The following is a 16,275-nucleotide window of genomic DNA, read 5'->3' on the forward strand; positions in this document are numbered from 1 at the left end:
ACAAGATTGGATAGATATGAGCAATATGGCTTATGTTTCATCCGACCTATCAGAGGGAAAGGTGCAGCTTTCATCATATTTCTCATATATCTGATCCTTTCAGATGTACCCAAGTGTCTAAGGGGTAAGGGCTATGGGTTTGTGTTTGATTTGGAACTGGGCCCCGGAGATCATAGTGGAACAGGAGGTTGTGTATAGAACTCTAGAATATCATAGTGCAAGGTTCAGAGTTTATATTTATACAGATCCTTTATTTCTGCCTTTTGTGGGATAAAACACAGATAAGAGTAAATGTATGTGTTGTATCTCCCAGAAGACAGATTGTGTTACAGGTGTAGGTACAGTAAATAACACAATAGGCAGTTATACTGTTATAATCATGTCAACAGAAACCATGTTCAGTCATTTTTTTAAAACCACAAGATTCCCCAGATTGAATGATGTGAAATATGCCATCTCTTACTTAAGCAATAAGGCCTGAGCGGGTGTGGTATATGGCAAATATACCACGGCTAAGGGTTGTTCTTAAGCACAACCAAACGCGGAGTGCCTGGATACAGCCCATAGCCATTGTATATTGGCCATATACCACAAACCCCAGAGGTGCCTTATTGCAATTGGTTAACAATGTAATTAGAACAGAAAACAAGTAATTTTGTGTCATACCTGTGGTATACGGTCTGATATACCACATCTTTCAACCAATCAGCATTCAGTGCTCGAATGACCCAGTTTCTAATAGCGAATAGATGATTGCTCAGCCTGGTCTCATAGACTAGACGTAACATAGCAAATGTAAATCCAGAACACTCAAATTAGTATGATATGTTACATTTGGTATGGTTAGATAAGACAGAAGGTTACTTAAGGCAAAAAGGAAAGTAATGTGGTTGGTCAGAGTGGATGGGTATGTATATAACGCAGATGACTAGCAACCAAAGGTTGCGTGTTCGAATCTCATCACGGACTTTAGCATTTTAGTTTATTAGCAACTTTGCAACTACTTACTACTTTTTAGCTACTTTGCACCTACTTAGCATGTTAGCTAACCCATCCCCTAGCCCTAACCATAACCCTTTAACTTAACTCCTCACCTTAACCCCTAGTGTAGTTAACGTTAGCCACCTAGCTAACTTTAGCGTTAGTCACCTAGATAACGTTAGCCACAACAATTTGTAATTCGTAACATATCATACATTTTGCAAATTCGTAACATGTACAAATTACAATTCCTAACATCTAATTCGAAATGGATAATGGACATCCACAAATTAATACATATCTAATTGGAGTGTCACAGATTTACATTTACTATGTTACATCTACCCCTGAGTCCAGGTTGGATTGCTAAGTGTTTGGCACGTTTCTAAATGGCAGTGCAGGTCAAATGAACCTCCCAACTCAGTCCTTCCCATCCCAGTTTAGGATTTAAATCATTCTCAGTGAATTTGGCTGTAGTTGAATAGGAAGAGGTCTGTGGAACCATCAGTTCGATGGTAATGAATGTATCTGTATGTTTTCTATGGTAAAGTATGTCTATAGACCCGTCAAGTGTTCGTTACTGTAGGTTATAGATGGAACTATACAAAATTACTTCAAAGGACTGGGGTAAATCTGATTTTGAGTTGAGGAATAAGAAGCTAAGAGAGTCTCTATAGTCTTCTCTTTTTTATTTGTAGTCAAGTCCAAGTTTGGTTTGATGTATTTTTGGACTTTTGGTCAAATTACGTTTCTACATGTATAACCTAGGCTGACACAGCCAATGTAAAATTAAAAACATTAAAAGTTGCCCTTCACATCTTACCAATGTGCTTTGAGTGTTTTCAGTCCATTTCTTGTTTAACTTACAATATGTATAGGCCTATTTGTATTTACAGTAGGCTAGCCAATAATAATATATGTTGAATTGCACTTCAGAGAGTTATTTTCTATTCTATTCTATTTTATTCTATATAGCAATAGATTTCACACCCCATTCACATGTAGGTATTTTGTGATGAATCAATAGCCCTTCTGCCAGGCAAACCAACTGGCTAGTCCTTATGGCTCTGTTGCCAAGAATCTCTTTGCCATGGCATGTCAAGAGCAGTTGATTCATTGCAGTGACATTTCAGATATCCTACTGAATCTTAGAGGGCTATGATGCCTACTGCAGTAACTGTATGTTATCCTGTACAGTTGGTGTCATTCTAATTCGCAGATCACTATTGGCCTTTACATAGGTCGTTAGGCCGAAATGTATATTCAGCAAGAAAGCTTTGGATGTAATTGTGTATAATGCATGTACTTACTTACATGTCCCACAAGGAGGAGGTGTAAAGGAAAGATTAAAGGGCATTACCGTTCGGTCTCCAACTGCAGCTGCAAGAGTCTACCGCCAGGTGGTAGCTATAATCCAAGTTTGACACCGTACTGTGCAGGCAGGTGAAGCAACTGAGCCGATCAGGACGCCATGTTGGCTCTATGGACCACGATTGGATCCAAGAGGAAATCATCAGCTTCCAACTGTACACGTGATGCCATTCTTGAGCCTGATAATGTATAGGTAGACTCCAAATCAATTTGTGCATGTGTACATTGGACGAATACAATGCACATGTATAACTAATTTTAGATTTGTTCCTTTTAGGACACCAGCAACTTAAAATGTGGCGCTAAAAATGATCAATAGCTTTATCAATATTTTTTCCCACAATCTTTGTATTGGAACAAAAAAGTTCAGGAATAAAGATGAAACCATTTTGCTCTGAATTTAGTGCCTACGGCCAAATGTGTGGTTCGTTTTGACATTTGAGATGAGTTGGTGGAAGTCATTCTCGAAAACCATTAAATTAGCCTACCCCTTGAAAGTATTTCCATTGACCATGTCAGCAGACGTAGGCCTACAGCCTAAAATAAGTTTCATACTTCCCAATAGTCTAGTTTATAGCCTACCACCAAAACGATAGAATTATAGCAAACTGTACCGCGTTATTGGCAGCAGCACCAATCGGTGTAGTGTGTTTGTGTGTGCGCACGTTTGTGTGTGGCTGTGCGTGCGGTGACGTGCGCGTTTGATAGCGGTAGAAGGGGCCGTAGTCAATAAGGCGATTTTAGCCATCATTGCTTCTTGAACTTCAAGGAGCAAACATGGAACATGCTTAGATAGGCTATAGATATAATGGAAAGCGCACACACGCGCGCACTCACTCATCCGCCCCCTTTCTCTCTCTCTCTCTCTCTCTCTCTCTCTCTCTCTCTCTCTCTCTCTCTCTCTCTCTCTCTCTCTCTCTCTCTCTCTCTCTCTCTCTCTCTCTCTCTTGTGTTTTCCCCCCACACCTCAATAACGGTGCGTGCGATATATTTGTGCATATATTTTTTATTCACGGGGATGCATTTTCAATGGCTTTTGGCGGTCGTGGATTATAATTTATATTTCTGAACAGCAGTGGAATATTGGCTAACATCGACTCCAATTGTGAATAGCGTATTCCTTATTTTCTGACTGGTGTGTGGTATTTCTGTTGCATGCCGAGACACTGTCAAGACTCGAAGACCACGTTCAATGCCGTTGGAACATGTCCTATGTCCCCTTTCAAGGTAAAATAACAATATTCCACTATTGCATCTCCCTCCCTCCCCCTCATCTCTCTCTCTCTCTCTCTTCTCTCTCTCTCTCTCTCTCTCTCTCTCTCTCTCTCTCTCTCTCTCTCTCTCTCTCTCTCTCTCTCTCTCTCTCTCTCTCTCTCTCTCTCTCTCTCTCTCTCTCTCTCTCTCTCTCTCTCTCTCTCTCTCTCTCTCTCTCTCTCTCTCTCCATCATACAATACAGAATTTAGCAAAGGGGTGCGTTAACGCGGCGTAGTGGAAACACGGGCAGGTACAGCAAGAGGTAGTGTCTTCGAGGTAGCTACCTACCTGGTTTTATCACTGTGTGTCAGTCAATATGTCACTTTGCCTGTGCACGCTGAGTAGGATAGTCCATCGTGTTGCAATGTGCTGAGGTGTGCATGCCTGCTGGTATCACATTCTTGCAAGTCCATTTCCCCGTGTCCTTAGATCATGGTCATGCATCTCCATGACACTGTAACTTTGCCCCTCTAGTAATTGAGTCATATATATTCAATGTGTGCAGTAAGGAGCCTGAAGGGGTACTTATTTGCTTGTTTTGGAGACTCAATATTTAATGAGTTTGTAGTGGGGGGAATATGGTCCACCAAAGTGTATGTTCAAGTCAGTTCCCTTGGAATTGTAACACCGCAACCATGACTAATGCTGTGTGAACTTGAGCTTTCAAACACTTTGTTTGGGGTAATATATCTTGTTGATTGAGCGATTGACCGTATGTGTAAAATGTTATGGTTACTTGAAAGTTGGGTGGGACTTTGAGAGATCCAAGGGTTGTATGGTACACCGAGTCCAGTCCCTATTACCAAAGTAGCTCTGTACAGCAACTGCACATCTTGTGTGAGGAGAATGTATGTGTGTGTGACAGAGAGCGAGAGAAGGGAAGGAGAGAGAGTGAGAGAAAGAGGTAAAGGGACAGAGAGAGAGAGAGAGAGATAGAGAGAGAGAGAGAGGGGGGGGGGGGTGAAGGAGAAAGAGAGAGACTTGAGGCTGCCGAGGTGTGATGTCTTGTAACACAGTAAGGACGCTGCTGTACTTTGTGCATTGACAAAGTTCAAACCCAACTCATGTTCAGCAGCCATACATGAATGTCTTAAAGTTATCAGTCATTTGAAGAGAATGGCCAGTTCAAACTCTGTAGTATGATGCTTTTGGTCATCTTCTAACACATCACAAGCGGAAATAGCCCAACAGCCTCTTGTGTGAGCACAGCAATAGAAGTTGGTTGCATAATATTGGTGAGATGTTACGCTACTGTACGCGAGCCCACTCTTGAGAGATCACTGCCAGAAAAATGTGTGCACAGTAGTATTATATCTTCAAAACCCATGTCAATAGGAATGTACAGGCTATACTCTTTCCACTACAATAGATGGCACCATGAACCTTTTAGATGTAACAGGTTTTCTGGGTAGAGGAGTCTGTGGTTGAATCTCAAGGTAATGTTATCAAAATGAAATCAGGTGATCAGTCACATCTTTTTTGAAACTTATGGTTGACTGAACAGTCGTTCCCTATAAGAACACTTGTTTTATCTCTCCTTGACGAACACCATGCCGAAATGCATCAGTTATAAAGTTGTTAGACTGAAAATGCCATAGAAATCATATAGTATTTTGTGAGCCAACCCAGTCATGTCGATTTTACAGTAGTTTGATACAGCAGCTCCTGTTAAGCATGGGCATTCATTTTAAAGAGACAGTGCACCGCCAATGCGCTGACTGCAGCACTCCTCTCGTGTGACATAAGGGGCTGTCTTACACCCTCCGCCAATCGAGCTGTGCCAGGAACCATCATCTGTTAGGCTATTACTGTACTGTATGCTCGAGATCTACCGTGTTCAATGATCTGTCAGGGGAAAAGCTCATTCATTTTCCAATGGGTGTTGAGTACATTAGAGTTCTGTTTGCAGCGGATTGAAGTGTTATATAGAATTCATTCTAAAATGAGTAAATGATGCGACTCACCAGATACCATCTCGTCTGATGTCAATTCATTAGAGTGATTCTGGCATTTTGTGAGTTAAAGTGCCCGCTGTCCAAGTTTCGTGAAGTTGGGAATTCAAACGGCAACTTCCCTCGAGACGTGAAAAGTCAACATTCAAGAGCGTCAAGCATGACTACGCCTCAGCCTTTTCCAGAGATGCTAACAGCTAGCGTAGGCATGCAAGCAAAGACAGTGTTGTTCGGTATCCTCAAGGAAATATCCTATTCCTAATTTTGGCCCACAGACGTAAAGTCAATCAAAGTTCAACTGCCCCTCATTTGCTTGTATCTGCATACTGTTTAGCATATTCATGGCACAGTGCAGCGAACGTATGAATAAGCACAAGAGGCGGCGTAGAGCAGTTTGATGGCAAGATAGTTTACACATATTAACATTTACTGGCAGATGCTTAAAGGTCTTTGGTTTGGTACTAGGTCAACCAACGACTTGACTTTATCATAAAAAGTGTTTATAATACACCAAGGACCATGATGCTATACGACACAGCGAGATCGGGTCCAGATTGAAACATGTTCCAGGCCATAAAGTATTGTGCCTTGTGTTACATAACCATTCTTAAGTGAACGTGTCCACTGCAGCATGTGTCATTCTACCAAAGCACAGTATAAAATATACACGGTTTATTACAGGGTATCACAGTGCTCCATTGTCCTTGATGGTTTCTGAGTGTGACATGATAAAGTGTCCTCTGGGTAGTGTCAGCAAAAATGTTATTTTGAGGGCTGCCCCCATAAGCCATGTTGTCTGGGGGGAAGGACATGTTTGTTGTGGTTGAAAGACCTTACAATGATATTGTAATAATGCAGTAGTCCAAAAATGAAATCAGACAAACTGAATGTTTTTTGCTACTGTAGATTGCTTGAGTACTGGGCGAGCTCATTAATTATAATAATTCACATTTCCTGGCTCAAATTAAGATCCTACATCTGTGGTCTATGGATATAGGGCCATGTCAGGGAACTCTCTCCCCTGTGAACAGTTCTAGTACAGTGAGTTCAGGCATGCCGCTAAGCCTCAGTCCACGGCTCCACTACTATCTCTCTGTTCCCCAGCAGTACTGATTGAACCTGGTGGTGAAAAGGTCCAGACATACCCCATCCGCTAAGAGCCTTACTGCTGATTCTGAGGAAATCTACATAAGGATCCCATCAGAAATGAGTAGCTAGGAGAAATGGTTGCTTAGTGCAGACCACACTATGGGAGGGGGGCCCACTTATTCAATTCCACCGCAAAGCCTGGAGCCCAATGACTCGATGAGTTTGTGTTTAAAGGATGCTCGTCTTTTGATTGATCCTGTCAGGATTCACTCATGGCAAAAGGTCAGGATGAGCTATCTCCTCTCCGATGCCAATCAGAGGGCTGCCAATCCGGGATAATGGTTGGCTCACAGGCCTTCCGGACATTATGTCATTGGATCCCACAGATTCTCATGATGCACAGACAGGTTGTGCCTTCAGACCTGAAGATATTCAACAACTTACTGTACATATGTCACTATATTAGTAATAGAAAAATTATATTAGTCATGGAGTCAAAATGGAGCAGTTATTGGATGTTTTTAGTAAAGGTCGACCGATTATGATTTTTCAACGCCGATACTGATACCGATTATTGGAGGACCAAAAAAGCAGATACAGATTAATCGGACGATTTTTATTTATTTATTTGTAATAATGACAATTACAACACTACTGAATGAACACTTATTTTAACTTAATATAATACATCAAAACAAATCCATTTAGCCTCAAATAAATAATGAAACATGTTCAATTTGGTTTAAATAATGCCAAAACAAAGTGTTGGAGAAGTAAAAGTGCAATATGTGCCATGCAAAAAAGCTAACGTTTGAGTTCCTTGCTCAGAACATGAGAACATATGAAAGTTGGTGGTTCCTTTTAACATGAGACTTCAATATTCCAAGGTAAGAGGTTTTAGGTTGTAGTTAATATAGTATTTATAGGACTATTTCTCTCTATACCATTTGTATTTCATATACCTTGGATGTTCTTATAGGCACTATGTGCAACAGTATAGCTTCCGTCCCTCTCCTCGCCCCTACCTGGGCTCGAACCAGGAACACATCAACAACAGCCACACTCGAAGCAGCATTACCCATCGCTCAACAAAAGCCGTGGCCCTTGCAGAGCAAGGGGAATAACTACTCCAAGTCTCAGAGCGAGTGACGTTTGAAACGCTATTAGCGCACACCCAGCTAACTAACTTCCGGCGGCGACAGAGATGGTCGCCTCGCTTCGCGTTCCTAGGAAACTATGCAGTATTTTTTTTTTTTACATGTTATTTCTTACATTGGTACCCCAGGCACCCCCCTATCCACATCGACGGGACAGTAGTGGAGAGGGTAGTAAGTTTTAAGTTCCTCGGCGTACACATCACGGTCAAACTGAATTGGTCCACCCACACAGACAGCGTTGTGAAGGAGGCGCAGCAGCGCCTCTTCAACCTCAGGAGGCTGAAGAAATTTGGCTTGTCACCAAAAGCACTCACAAACTTCTACAGATGCACAATCGAGCGCATCCTGTCTGGCTGTATCACCGCCTGTTACGGCAACTGCTCCGCCCACAACCGTAAGGCTCTCCAGAGGGTAGTGAGGTCTGCAGAACGCATCACCGGGGGCAAACTACCTGCCCTCCAGGACACCTACACCACCCGATGTCACAGGAAGGCCATAAAGATCATCAAGGACAACAACCACCCGAGCCACTGCCTGTTCACCCCGCTATCATCCAGAAGGTGAGGTCAGTACAGGTGCATCAAAGCAGGGACCGAGGGACTGAAAAAACAGCTTCTATCTCAAGGCCATCAGACTGTTAAACAGCCACCACTAACATTGAGTTGCTGCTGCCAACATACTGACTCAACTCCAGCCACTTTAATAATGGAAATTGATGTAAAAAATGTATCACTAGCTACTTTAAACAATGCCACTTAATATAATGTTTACATACCCTACATTACTCATCTCATATGTATATGTATATACTGTACTCTATATCATCTACTGCATCTTTATGTAATACATGTATCACTAGCCACTTTAAACTATGCCACTTTGTTTACATACCCTACATTACTCATCTCATATGTATATATTGTACTCGATACCATCTACTGCATCTTGCCTATGCCGTTCTGTACCATCACTCATTCATATCTTTATGTACATATTCTTTATCCCATTACACTTGTGTGTATAAGGTAGTAGTTGTGGAATTGTTAGGTTAGATTACTTGTTGGTTATTACTGCATTGTCAGAACTAGAAGCACAAGCATTTCGCTACACTTGCATTAACATCTGCTAACCATGTGTATGTGACAAATACAATTTGATTTGATTAGGCTGATAGGCTTGAAGTCATAAACAGCGCTGTGCTTGCGAAGAGCTGCTGGCAAAATGCACAAAAGTGCCGTTTGAATGAATGCTTACAAGCCTGCTGCTGCCTACCATCGCTCAGTCAGTCTGCTCTATCAAATTATAGACTTAATTATAACATAATAAACACAGAAATACAAGCCTTTGGCCATTAATATGGTCGAATCCGGAAACTATCATTACAAAAACAAAATGTTTATTATTTCAGTGAAATGCAGAACCGTTCGGTATTTTATCTAACGGGTGGCATCCCTAAGTCTAAATATTGCTGTTACATTGCACAACCTTGTTATGTCATAATTACGTAAAATTCTGAGTGATTCTCAATAATGAGAGCGGAAGGAAGTTTAGCGAGGGGAGAAATGTGAAAGAACCAAACAAGACACAGCAGACAAAGGCAGACGAATAGCTAAGGCAATGTGAGACAGGGACAAGACATGGGGACAATGAATGACAAACATGATTCTGGAAAATTAGTTCGCAATGAGACAGGCATGCCCAAACTGTTGCATATACCCTGACTCTGCGTGCAATGAACGCAAGAGAAATTACACAATTTCACCTGGTCAATATTTCCTGCTAACCTGGATTTATTTTAGCTTAATATGCAGGTTTAAAAATATATACTTCTGTGTATTTTTTAAAAGAAAGGCATTGGTGTTTATGGTTAGGTACAGTCGGTCAACGTTTGTGCTTTTGTTAAATCATTCCCCAGCGTTGCATCGATTATATGCAATGCAAGACACGCTAGACAAACGAGTAATATCATCAACCATGTGTAGTTATAACTAGTGATTATGATTGATTGTTTTTTGTAAGATATGTTTAATGCAAGCTAGCAACTTACCTTGGCTTCTACTGCATTCACGTAACAGGCAGGCTCCTCGTGGAGTGCAATGAGAGGCAGGTGGTTAGAGCGTTGGACTAGCTCGTTGGACTAGTTTACAGTAAGGTTGCAAGATTGAATCCCCCGAGTTAACAAGGTGAAAATCTGTCGTTCTGCCCCGAACAAGGCAGTTAACCCACCATTCCTAGGCCGTCATTGAAAATAAGAATGTGTTCTTAACTGACTTGCCTAGTTAAATAAAGGTATATAAAAATATAAAAATATCGGCAAAATCGGCAATTCGCATGGAAACTTGAAATCGGCCCTAATTAATCGGCCATTCCGATTAATCGGTCGACCTCTAGTTTGTAGGGATGGTTGAATGGAATAAAAAGCTGATACCTAAACACAGTATGTTTCACTTGCTTATGTATCATTAAAAAATAACATTTAGTAAAGGTGTGATGTTAGTTTGTAATGTACAGGTAGGATCTTAATTCGATCAGCCTGTTGCAGGAGTGTATTTGAGGTTTAAAAAGGCATTTGTAATTTCCACTTAGAAATCTCAGACTTAATTTTCCCTTACGAAAAATGCATCAACCCCTACAAAAATATCCATTAATTATAATCCACATAACAATTGAAATTTCCAGCTGCTGCAAGATTATTTTCCTGCTGTAGCAAACTTGCTCAAATTAAGATCCTACATCTGTAGAATGAAATATTACTTTTATGTTTTTGGTTTATACACATACTGTACATTAATATGATTTATATGCAATTAAATTATTTTCACAGTATAGGGCTTTTTCAAACAACCCTTTCTGACCCTTTTCCGTCAAAATATCTCAAATAAATGTCCTGACATAGCTTTCGGGCGAGAATGAATTCCGCACCGTGTCATTTGCGATGCTGATAGTCCAGCCTGTGATAAGTGCCCCCTAAAAGAATAGATTATTAAAACACTACTGTGGTGCCTCAAGCAGGATTACAAATGGGAGAGTTGGGCTCACAAAGATAATGTTCACTGAAGCCTTGTACGTACCTGGGACCCAGAGTTACAATGAGAACCAAGATATATTGCACTGTAGGGTAGATCATCAGTCACCTGTTGAGATGTTCAGTCCCAGACATTTAAAGTCTATTTTCAGTGTTATATGTACATTTCACACTTTTTGGGGGGTTACACTTGATGTAGTATGCTATAATGTATAGATTGCATACATACTATACGCAGTTGTAAGAATGACGTGGTGGTCAAATCAGGCCATGACAGTAGCAGATCACCTCACATTACTCATTATTATACTATAGAACCTGACATTTGAATGTTAGTTTGTCTTCTGATATGACGTAAGTTTTAGGAGAGTTACAGTAGCCAGTCATGGCGCCATAATGTGCTGACAGGACTTCACAGCCATCTTATTACAGTGTTATAAAGGCAGACGGCTAATTCAAATGTGCTCTCAAACCGTCAATACCATGCTGGCGATGGGCTAATTCGTCCCTCCTCTCGTGTGATGCTAATAGGTGGCTGATATATGCAGTGTGCACTTTTACTGAAGGTGGTGAGAAAGGAGGTCTGAATTTTCACGGGATGTACCTCTCATTCACTTCAGATGCACAGGTACTGCAAAGAAGAATGGTGCATTTTAATTAGCTGTAATCAAATACACTGATATGCTGATACTCAACAACAAGGCCATTGGACCCTGACATTTCAGAGTAGTCTATTACCATTTTAAAGTGTTTCACTATTACACATTTAGGGTAGTGTCTACTTCAGAAAAAGATGTGTCGTTTTACAAGGCTCACAAGAATGTGTGTGTGCCGTGCATGTGCCGTGTATGCTTTTGTGTGTGTGTGTGTGTGTGTGTGTGTGAGTGTGCTTGTGTACAGATGTAGGATATTAATTTGATCACCCTGTTGCAGGAGCACTTGTAGTGTATTTGAGGTAAAAAGGCTTCTGAAGTTTGTCATTTCCACATTGAAATTTCAAACTTGATTTCCCTTACGGAAAATGTATCAACCCATTCAATATTGTCCATTGATTATAATCCACATTATGTCGCTGCAGGATTATTTTCCTGCTGTAGCACACTGGCTCAAATTAAGGTCCTACACATGTGCGTATGTGTGTTTGTTTGTGCGTGTGCGTGTGTGCGTGCGTGTGCATGTGCGTGTGTGTGTGAGAGAGAGAGAGACTCTGTGTGTGTTTTTATTTTAGTGATTAACTTCTACTCTGAAGATCTCATAAAGGTTAGCAGGCTCACTCTGCATGCCTGGCGCTATATTTAGCACCTCATCTCCACCACATTTGAATCTTCACCACACAAAATATAAGTGCATTTCGACTGTATTTGCTGGCATTCATGCAATGTTTAAGTGATATGCCCTTTTGTTATTTCAAATAATGAATCATCTAAATTGGAGTGGATTGTTGAGAGACTGGAAATGCAATCCAATTTCGAGTGTTTTTTTAATGTAAGTTTTCTTTTCAGGAGGAAAGCTCCTGTCCTAGTGGTTTTCAGAGAACCTATCTTGCAGTTGTTGCTCTGTTTGGCACATCAATGTGAAGTTGAGTTGTATGAGAGTGGAGATAATGGCAGAACATCCTGATCTCTTTGATCAGAGGCAGAGTCTAACTGGTAGAAATGGACTGCTGGGAGAGGAAGGTGTGAGACACCTATGAAGCACTTTTAATTGTAGTTTCTCGCTTCAATGCCATGTTTGAAGACTCATTTTCTGCATGAAGATACTACATTGGATTTCACACTCACTTTAACCACAGAACTGGCTTCAAAGTGTCTCAGTTTGTTTGACCTAGCGAGTGGTGAGTGTTCATATTAGCTAGGGGTGAAAAGTTGACTGAGATTGTGTTGACCAAGCAAGCGGGATGTCAGAGCTGGATAACCCCTGGTTTGAGATGAAGAACATGACACACAGGGTTATATGGACTGAACATAAATATAAACGCAATATGTAAAGTGTTGGTTCCATGTTTCATGAGCTGAAATAGAAATGTTCATACGCACAAGAGCGTATGGAATTTCTCCATAATTTTGTGCACATTTACATTTACATTTAAGTCATTTAGCAGACGCTCTTATCCAGAGCGACTTACAATTTGGTGCGTGCACAAATTTGTTTACATCCCTGTTAGTGAGCATTTCTCTTTAGCCAAGATAATCCATCCACCTGACAGGTGTGGTATATCAAGAAGCTGATTAAACAGCATGATCATTACACAGGTGCACCTTGTACTGGGGACAATAAAATGGCACTCTAAGATGTGCAGTTTTGCCACACAACACAATGCCACAGCTATCTCAAGTTTTGAGAGAGCGTGCAATTGGCATGCTGACTGCAGGAATGTCCACTAGAGCTGTTACTAGATAATTTAATGTTAATTTATCTACCATAAGCCGACTCCAACGTCATTTTAGAGAATTTGGCAGGACATTTGTATGAGGCAAACGGCTGCGTGAGGCAAATGGTGGTACTGGTTTTCTTATCCATGCCCCTAAGGTATCTGTGACACGAGATGCATATCTGTATTCCCAGTTATGTGAATTCCGTAGATTAGGGACCAATACATTTTTTTAAAATTGATTGTTGCATGTTGCATTTATATTTTTGTTCAGTACAGGTTCCTTTCTAGGTTAAAGTATAATGGCCTTACCATCATTCCACACTGCCATTGACTATACACAGTCGCTTTCCACTGACATGTGGGGCTGAACTTCAGAAAACCGATTCAGTCGCTGTCCACTTCAGTGGTGCTGAATGCAGAGGTAGAGTATCAGTGCTCAACAACAGCTTTGCTGTCCAAAACATGTTTTGTTTATTTGGTTTTACAGTTGACCTTTTTCATATGAGAGAGTAAAAAAGAGAGAAAGCACATACAACTATATATTTGTGCAACTTGTTCAGAGGGGAGATAGTTAAATGACACTTATTTTGTAGACCTCGGGCATACATGTGGAACAAGGGACTTTAACAACAATAAAACAATATCTTATTTACCTAATTGAAGTTGCAGTCATGGTGACCAGATACATATCTAAATGATGTTTTTTGGGGAATATACAATTGAGATCAGTTATCCAAGTCATTAAAGTTTTTTGAATGGAAAATAATTGTGGAATGAGACAGAGGGGGACTACTTTACTGAGCAAAAAGTTATTTATTTGGCATGCATTTGATCGCTACAGATACACAAGTTAATCTTGTCTGCTCCCCTTTCTTGTCCTTTCAGCTCAGTGGCTTCTGTACGGCTACTGTCAACCAGACAGCAAATGTGTCACCACATGACCACCGATACCACGATGACACAGGAAGCTGTATAACTGTGTTGATTCGAGTGATCTGATTGATTCAGTCAGGGGAAGGGGTTGTGTAAGGTAATTGGGGTGATGATGATGTCATTGCTCCCTCTGAATGTCGGAACATTTGAACATGCAGAGAAAGATGAGGAGAACCCACAAAGATCTGACTTACATAATGGATGAAGGTATTGCAGTATTTTATAACTGAAACAGACAGTTCACACACATAGTGGTCTTGGACGCCCAAGTACAATTTGACAGTATTTGTTTTAGTGCAACAAGGGATGAGATAACATGCGGTAACATGCACAGACAAGTTTAAGAGGGTCTGGGACTCAGTTAGGGTTAACTTTACTATCTCATCCCTTACACTTCTCATTTAAAACCTCATTCACAGTAATGATATTAATAAATAGAATCTGGCAGTAGGGGCTGCTCTGTTCTGGTAGCCTGCTGCTGGTAGATCCTGTTGAGATTAGGACGTTTTTTTTGCCATGGGAGGCATATGTCCATTCATGTTAATGTGTTAGCGTGTGCACTGTAGAAAACCCTGAGGTGAGCTCTGTGCAGTTGCTTAATTCAGGGTGGTTCAAACTAGGGTCCGCAGAGGGGTAAAATACTTTGGGGGATTTCATTATGTAAAAAAAAAAAAATGTTGTTAATTTTTTCTAGCTAAAAACAGAATACCAATTTTATGTATCTGTGTCCAGTCTGAAAAAGTTCAATGACTGGAAGTCTACAGGAACTGCATGCTAGCTGTTCCTGTTCATCCGACTCTGGGAAAGTATATAAAAGGCTTCATTGCCAAAATCTCAAACTATCCCTTTAATATGGAGGAAATTACAGTCATTGGAGCTAATTACAGGAGTTTTTATGTATAGAAAATTCTTAGGTGGTCCGTCTAAGTGGTAATTTATTGGATAGAAAAACAGTTTCAGAGGTGGTGGGCCGTTCTTGATACACACGGGAAAACCGGTGCACCTGGCACCTCCTACCATACCCCGTTCAAAGGAACTTAAATCTTTTGTCTTGCCCATTCAACCTCTGAATGGCACACTTACACAATCCATTTCATAATTGTCTCAAGGCTTAAAAATCTTTCTTAAAAATCATGAACTTCACTCACTACCAGAACATTTCAGCCAAAAACCTGGTTGCCTCTACCAGGAGGCTGAAACTTGGCCGCAATTGGATTTTCCAGCAAGTGGATCTTACAGCAAGACAATAACCCCAAGCACACCACAAAATCAACAAGGAAATTTTAATTGACCACAAAATCAACATTTTGCAATGGCCATCTCAGTCTCCGGACATGACTCCAATTGAAAACCTGTGGTTTGAATTGAAGAGGCGCAGACGAAGGATATCAAGGATCTGGAAAGATTATTCTGTATGGAGGAATGGTCTAAAATCCCTCCCAATGTGTTCATTTTTGAAAAAGGCATTGCGTTGTCCTCACAAAGTGAGGTATTGAACGGTATAGAAAACAGGGGTGTCGATAATTTGACCCATACCTTTTTGAGATTGTTTTTTATTACTTGTTAAACAAAATATATTTTTCAGAACAACTTTATTAGTATAACGCAATATAATTTCCCTTTTCAGTATTTGAGTTATTTATTTTATACAGTCATTTTTGTTCATCGTTATCAAGGGTGTCAATCATTTCAGACACCACTGAACATGACAGACATCTTGGTGATGAAGTGAAAGCAGAAAACCCATAACTGAATTCCATTTCGATGGTCTCTGTTGATTCCTACTCAGACATCATTGCGTTGATCTGTCAAAATCAAGGAGGCAAAACGGTGCCATGAAATACCCCAGATACCTCTGATCCAAGACACTTCTGGCTTTTTCTCAATCAGAAGGTTCTTTCATAATTCCACCCAGGGCAACACAGGGCCTCCCAGTCAGACTCCCCGCCACTCCTCTGTCTGTCAGACGAGGTGAGTTAAGCTGTGTAGCAGTTTGAGAGATTGCCATTTTGGGTAATATAACAATGACACAGTTCTTAGTCTATCTCTGGATTGAGGACAGATCACTATAATTATTATTTATCTCTGAGGACCAAAGGCTTGACCTGCTTTCTCTCAGTGGAGCACCCCCCACATGG

General features: G+C 40.7%; 1 protein-coding gene across 7 annotated transcripts in view; it reads left to right on the forward strand.

Moving 5' to 3' along the window:
* Nucleotides 1-3,306: 3,306 nt before the first annotated feature.
* LOC123997698 (ras/Rap GTPase-activating protein SynGAP-like) overlaps nt 3,307-16,275 on the forward strand; it is a 122,697-nt gene continuing 109,728 nt past the window's right edge. For all 7 annotated transcript variants that reach the window (XM_046302181.1, XM_046302176.1, XM_046302184.1 and 4 more), the window contains exon 1: nt 3,307-3,579. In XM_046302181.1, coding sequence (XP_046158137.1) covers nt 3,558-3,579 — 22 coding nt within the window. In that variant the 5' untranslated portion in view covers nt 3,307-3,557. The remainder of the gene's footprint in view (nt 3,580-16,275) is intronic.

The sequence above is a fragment of the Oncorhynchus gorbuscha genome, linkage group LG15 (assembly GCF_021184085.1).
Source record: "Oncorhynchus gorbuscha isolate QuinsamMale2020 ecotype Even-year linkage group LG15, OgorEven_v1.0, whole genome shotgun sequence".
Lineage (NCBI taxonomy): Eukaryota > Metazoa > Chordata > Actinopteri > Salmoniformes > Salmonidae > Oncorhynchus > Oncorhynchus gorbuscha.